The sequence below is a fragment of the Myotis lucifugus genome, unplaced genomic scaffold (genome assembly GCF_000147115.1).
Source record: "Myotis lucifugus unplaced genomic scaffold, Myoluc2.0 scaffold_229, whole genome shotgun sequence".
Taxonomy (NCBI): domain Eukaryota; kingdom Metazoa; phylum Chordata; class Mammalia; order Chiroptera; family Vespertilionidae; genus Myotis; species Myotis lucifugus.
The window spans coordinates 1,995,158-2,001,512 of record NW_005871277.1 but is presented as its reverse complement, the minus strand read 5'-3'; the positions used below and the strand labels follow the sequence as shown (position 1 = coordinate 2,001,512).

Genomic DNA, 6,355 nt, shown 5'->3' with positions numbered 1-6,355 from the left:
TAAGGCCAAGGTCTCCCTCCTCCAAAGCTAAGGTGTTGCCCGGAAGGCAGGTCTGGGTGGGACTGCAGGGCTGAAAGCCACCACACGTGGCCGATCCATCCACGCCCAGCCTCCGATGGGAAGACTTAGGGGGGGAGTGAGCAGGATCCCAGAGCTCAGGGCAGGGCAGGACTTAGGACCTGGGGTCCCGGCTCCTGGCGCCAGGCGAGCCGGGCACGGTCTGTCTGTACTCACGTGCCGCTCTGCACCCGCACGGAGGACACCTTCTCCTGGTAGCCGTGGGCGTGGAAGCTGGGCACGTCGTCGTCCAGGATCTCCATCTTCTTCCCCGTGAAGTTGGGGTTCTCGTAGAGGATGATCTTGGGCTCCTGGCTGTCCTGCTGACGGGGAGCGGGGGGGTCAGTGCAGGGCAGGGGCCGGAGTGAGCCCGCCCACCATCCTCACGCCCTGGGGTTGGGGTCAGCAGCTACGCCATGGCCTCGGCCCAGGACCCCACCATCCGCGTGTCTGTGACAATTGCCAATGAACAGCGGCTGTTTGTTGAGATCCTATTGGGCTACCACTCTGAAACGGATACTCCAGAGTCTACACTTCGGGGAATATTTGATTCTGAAATGTCATTTTCTCTCCCACAGCTTCAACTCACTGTTTAAAATAAATGCCAGCCAGGAGCTACACACACACACACACACACACACACACACACACACACACACACACACACACGGCCTTATGGTGCCTCTAGGTGACATGACATATTTTGCTTTCCTTCATCTCCACGTCTCTCCCCGTCCTCCTGCTCCTTTAATCCTTTCAGCCACTTGTGCCATTCGGCCGATGAGGAGACTGAGGCCCAGACAGGTCGAGTGACCTGCCCAAGGTCACACAGCTGCCAGTGCCAGAGCCACGTAGGAACCCAGGTGTGCAGAAGGCTGAGTCCAGTGTTCTCCAATCTGCTGTCAGGCTTTGGGGAGAACTGGACAGGGCTGGGCAGGCTGGGGAGTGTGGCTGAGCCCTGCTGGGCTCTGTGTCCACCCCCCGTTCAAACACTAGGAAGAATCAGGACCAGAGAAAGGCCCACAGGCCACACGGGCTTGAGCTAAGATTATTCTTAGAGCTGAGCCGCTCTCCACCACAACCCATCCCGGAAGTCCTTCCCGTCTTTACAACGGCTACACGTGACTGAGCGACTGCTCTGTGGCAAGAGTTGTACATCCCTGGAAACACCGTCCACACAGAATAGAATGTGAACAGCGCCCCCCTTGGACCATTTGAAGTCTTGTGAATGGAGCTCCGTGGGGTTGTGCAGCTCTCAGACTAAGCATGATGGAATCTCAGGACAGGAGACGAATATCCCCATTTTACAGAGGAGAAAACTGAGGCTCGGGGAGGGGGAAGTGACTTTTTTAGGGTCACACAGCCAGGACATCCCCTGCCAATCAGAAGGGGCACCCTGCTGGAGGTGAAGGCTTCTATCTGGTCCCTAGACCCCTAACTCCAAGGCGATAAAGAGGAAGGAGGGTGAGGGGCAGGGGCTCACCACTTTGATGGGCCTCAGGGAGCTGAGGGAGTCCGTCCTCCGACTGCTGGTCCACGAGTCCCAGCGGGGGTACTCCCCCTTCTCAAACACGAACTGCTCGCCCTTGCAGTTGGCTTGTTCGTAGCCCACCCAGCTGCAGTGGAGAGGGAGAGGGAGAGGGGGAGGGAGAGGGAGAAGGAAAAGGAGAGGGAGAGAGAGAGAAGCTCACACCTGCTCAGCTCATCAAGGAATAGTAGCCCCACTCAAGTCCAAGTACAGCCAATCCAAGAGCACAATCACCTCAGTTATCCAGAACCCAGCGCTACGCTGACTTCAACCCTCTGGAAACCAAGCAGGAAATAAGCCAGACGGCCTGGCAGCAAATACAGACCTACAGGCCCATGCACGAGGGCCCAGGGTATGCTGGAACGAACAGCCAGCTCTCAAAAGCAAACACAAAGCTCTGATGGTGGCAGTTGCCAATTTCCCTGGTGTAAATGCTCCCACGATGGCTGACACACACTTCCCAATGCCCGCACGCTGACAGGTGTCGGTGAGCTCTCGACAACTGCTTCCTAAGGACCCGTTGCCTAGAGCAACATTGCCGGACGAAGCACATCTTCTAAAAGCAGCAAGAAACAGGCGCACCCCTCCCTTTAACCACTTAGATGATCGCTCTGAACAGCCATTAGGGCTCCAGGCTGCAGGGTTCACCCTGGCAACGAACCGCCTCCACATGCCAGACATTTCCAAGTGGTGTCTCCTTTACCCCACTCTCCTCTTTCTATTAGTCACGTGTCCCCAGAAGGCAATCCTTGAGAGGACATTCCCGGAGCCAGAGACAGACAATTCTCAAAAGGCCCACAGCCGTGACTGTGGCCGATTCCCTGCCTCCGGGTCAGACTCTTTCCATGAGCCCTGCCCCTTCGTCCTCAGGAGGGCATGGCCAGCCTCATCCCACAGAGGGGGAAACTGAGGCTCCGAGAGGGAAGCCGCCCAGCCCAGAAAGTGGTGGAGGCAGGATCTGAACCCAGCTCTCTCTGACTCCAAAGCGCACATCCTCCCGCTAGGCTGCCCCAGCTTAGCACCCCGAGGGGGGCGGCCTCCCCGGTACCTACGGTCCAGCCTGCACCAGCACGGAGCCGGCCTTGTCCATGCCCGTCTCCTTCAGGTTGGGGCAGGGCCCGCTGAGCTCCTGCGAGCGGCCCTGGAAGTTCTCCTGCTCGAAGATGATGATCTGTAACAGCGGGAGGAAGTCAGTCCCGTCGCCACGGAGAAGAGGGAGAGCAGGGCGGTGGGTGGGGAGGGGACTCAGGAGCCTCGAAGGAGGCTGCAGGCTTCCTCCCTGGGGTCCCAGCCAGCAGGTCTGCATGTCCAGTGAGCTCCCAGGCGGGGCTGGCACCACGGGTCTGCAGGGCACGGTAGGCGCAGCGAGATGCTCAACTGGTGGAGTTTCTCCTGCTCCTGGGGGAGCTGGCCTCGGACCCCCGCCATCCACACCCTCAGCCCCGCATCACCAGGGAACCACACGTACCTGGCCCTTGCTTGAAGCCTCAGAGCTTCGCAGCTCTCCCTCGGGCCTCCCCCCAGGACTTCCCTTCCCTTGCCCCACCCGGTCCTCTCACCAGCCCAAGGCCTCAGAGTCACGTGCTAAGGGGAGGCCAGCTGCCACCTTTTATGATTCCAGAGAGCATCTGGGGCCCAGGGAAGGGGGGGACAGGAGGCAGGGGTTTTCCAGCCACTTCCCCAGGGGCTGCCTCTGGATGAAGAAGGGGGCTCAGGGCAGCGGCCTCCCAGGAGGGCAGGCATGCAACCCGCCCGGTCAGCAGAGGCTGGGTAAACGTGCCCCTCTCTCCCAGGCCACAGAAAGCCAGGGAAGGGAGGCCTGCCAGGGCTCAGAGACAAATTCCAGGGCTCCATTCCGCCTTTGCCGTCACTGACTCGACGACAGACGGTCAGGAGACGCGGGCATCGGTGTCACCTCTCCCGCATCCAGCTGTGCACCCCTAGGAAGCAGCTTGACTGCTCCGAGCCTCGGCCTGCCCATCTGGGAAATGGGGGATCGCTCCTATTTTGCAGGGTCACCAAGAAGAGTCAAGAGCATGGCAGCGAGGGGCTGGGGGACAAGGGCTGGCGGGGTGGAGAGAGCGAGGAATGGCAGCCTTGCTGTTCGTTCGAAAGGCCCCAGAGAGCCGTTGTGGTTCTTTATCGACAAATGGACGCTAAAGTTTTACACGTTTCTAACCCTTTACACCTGCGCTGTCCATTAGCTACATATACCTATTGAGCAGGGGCAACTGGTCCGAAGGAAGATGTGTTATCGGCATAAAATACACATCCGGTTTGTAAGATTTAGTATGAAGACAATCATGTCACGCAGCTCCCTCATAATGTGCCTATTGGCTTCACATTAGACTGTATTGGGTTTAACAAAATACGGCGTGAAGGTTCATCTCATCTGTTTCTTTGCACTTTTTGAACGTGGCTACTAGGAAGCCGCTGATGATGTCTATGGGGCTCTGGTTTTATGTCGATTGGACAGAGCTGCTCTAAGTCACATGACGCCGGCCTTTCTGCCGTTCCTCAAAGCCGTCCAGCTCGCTCCGACCCCCGGGCCTTTGCACCTGCCATGCCCTCTGCCTGGAATGCTCTCCCCTGCCCCGCTCCCTGGTTTTCACGTGGCTGCTCCCTGCCTTGACCCGGGTCTTTGTTCGAATGCCACCTCCTCAGAGAAGCCCTCTCTGAGCACCTTAGCTGTCACACCATGCCTCCTGCACCCCGACTCTCAGGAACCCACACTCTATGCTTCTTTGCAACACTTCTCACTCCTTGAAGTCATATAGTTACTGGTCTGTTTACTGACGGTCTTTCTTCTAGAAAGTAAGCCCCTCAAGGGACAGAATGGGGTGACAGAGGGCAGTTCCGGGGTGGACGCCCTGCCCAGGCCCCAGTGCAGAGGGAAATTGAGCAGCCTGGCGGACAGTTGAAGGCGGAGGTTTGGGGCAGGTTGGGTGTGACGAGCTTACACTGGGATAAGGACGTGGAGGGTGAGAAAGCAAAGAAGACACTGCTGGTAGCTGGCATCGGCGGACACCACAGCCAGGAGTGAGGCCGAGTCTGTGCTTTGCCTCTTCACAATCACCCTGTGTCGTGAATTCAATTCTCTTTATGTTATGAATGAGGGAACCGAGGCTCAGAGAGGCCGAGAGGCTGGCCAGGGCCACACAGCAGTGTGGAGCCAGGACTCAAACCCCATCTCCCCTTCACAAGGCCTTTCTTAGCTGGGACGAGGGTCCACCCTGGCCCTAGGGGGCCCCCATGGACAATAGTGTGGGGGTGGGGGGTGGTAAGGCAAAGAAACTTACGTCTCCAAAGCCGGAAACTGGTGCTGGGATTCTGACCTGCCCGTGGTGGGCCCGGGAGGAGCCTTCACAATCAGCGCCCCCTCCCCCCCCAGCGCCCCATGGAAGTGGGGAGACTGAGGCACAGGGAGGGCAGAGGCAGAGAGAGGGAGGCCCGGGGAGGCAGATGCCAACCCCACTCTACAGAAGGGAAACTGAGTCTGATAGAGGAGGTCTGCCAGGCCCCCCTGCACCCCCCTGCACCCACGTGGCACCTACCTTGGGGTTGAGGGGCTGTGGCTTGCCCGCTTGGGTCTGGTGGTCCGAGGCCATGGTGGGCTGTCCCGAGCAAGAATGACCTGGAGGACACGGGGGTGGGGAACAGCAGTGAGGACCCTCCTGGGCCCTCGGCTTTCTCACCTGGGGGACCTCGGGCCCCAGCACTGCAGGCCTTGCCTTTATCTGCCTGGTCTCAGGCTGCCCTAGAGCTGAGGCTTAGAGCGCTGAAGCCTTTGCCCAGGTCACCGTGGCAGGAAGTAGTGGCATCTGGGATCGAACCCAGGCCTCCCAGTCTCCATCAGGGATGAGCACGCGAGGAAAAGGCCAGGCGAGCGAAAGAGGCATTCTTACCAGCGACACCGGCCCCGAGAGCGCCTGTGAGGCCGGGCCGGCGGGAGGTGGCCTTTATACCTCCCCCCGGGGTGCCCGTGCCAAGACTGCGGCCCCGGGGAAAGCAGGGCGAGAATGGGGGATTAAGCCCGCACCAAAGGCCAGGTCAGCAAATGCCCACAGACATTGTGTCTGCACAATAATGTCATTAGCTTTCAGATCTGGCCAGGCCAGGGCCGTCAGGCGGCCGGGCAAGGAGATGCGCGCTCTGCATGCATCAGCTGTCTGGCTGCCAGGGCCGGGGGCACGCTGGGTTCACAGCTGTGGGCTGTGGAGCCCTGGGGGAAGGCAGACCGAGGCAAAACTCAGTGGCCCCGGATAGAAAATCAAGTTCAAGAGGGTGGTTTGGCAGAATCCAGCTTCATCCATCCAACACCCACTCACCAGCCGTCTGCGTGGTGCCGTGCTCTGTTCTAGAAGGTGGCGGCAGCCTGGACTGCCCTGGAGAACTCACGGGAAGAGAAGTCCTCTGGATCCGGAGAAACCAGCCTGGGAGCCAGGTTGGGAAGACAGTTCCAGCAGGGCCAGGGCCTGGTGGCGCAGGGCGAGGAGAGCGGGCTTCATGCTGGAGGCCCCCGGCTGTCCCAGCACCCGCTGCGCTTAGGGGAGGTGCTCCCAGGCCCCCAGGCCCCTGAGGTTCGGGGAAACCCTGCTGTCCGCCCTGCTGCCCGCCCCGCCACGGCCTCTCCACGGCCTTTACGCTCCTTCCTGGCAGCCCCTCGGTGCCTTGACGACCCAAGGTCCGGCAGGAGAGGGGACAGCGCTGGGGCTTGGAGACGGGGTTCGAGTGAGGAGACCAGCTCTCCCCATCTTTTACGCTCCCGGC

At 59.9% G+C, this 6,355-nt stretch overlaps 1 protein-coding gene across 1 annotated transcript; it reads right to left on the bottom strand.

Moving 5' to 3' along the window:
* Positions 1-230: 230 nt before the first annotated feature.
* Positions 231-6,015, bottom strand: LOC102436379 (beta-crystallin B2). Its single transcript, XM_023762070.1, has 5 exons — positions 5,914-6,015; positions 5,140-5,219; positions 2,638-2,756; positions 1,541-1,673; positions 231-377 (listed from the first exon to the last, which is right to left on the bottom strand). Exons 2-5 carry the CDS (start codon positions 5,191-5,193, stop codon positions 231-233), a joined length of 453 nt encoding a protein of 150 aa, XP_023617838.1. The 5' UTR covers positions 5,194-5,219; positions 5,914-6,015.
* Positions 6,016-6,355: the final 340 nt, after the last annotated feature.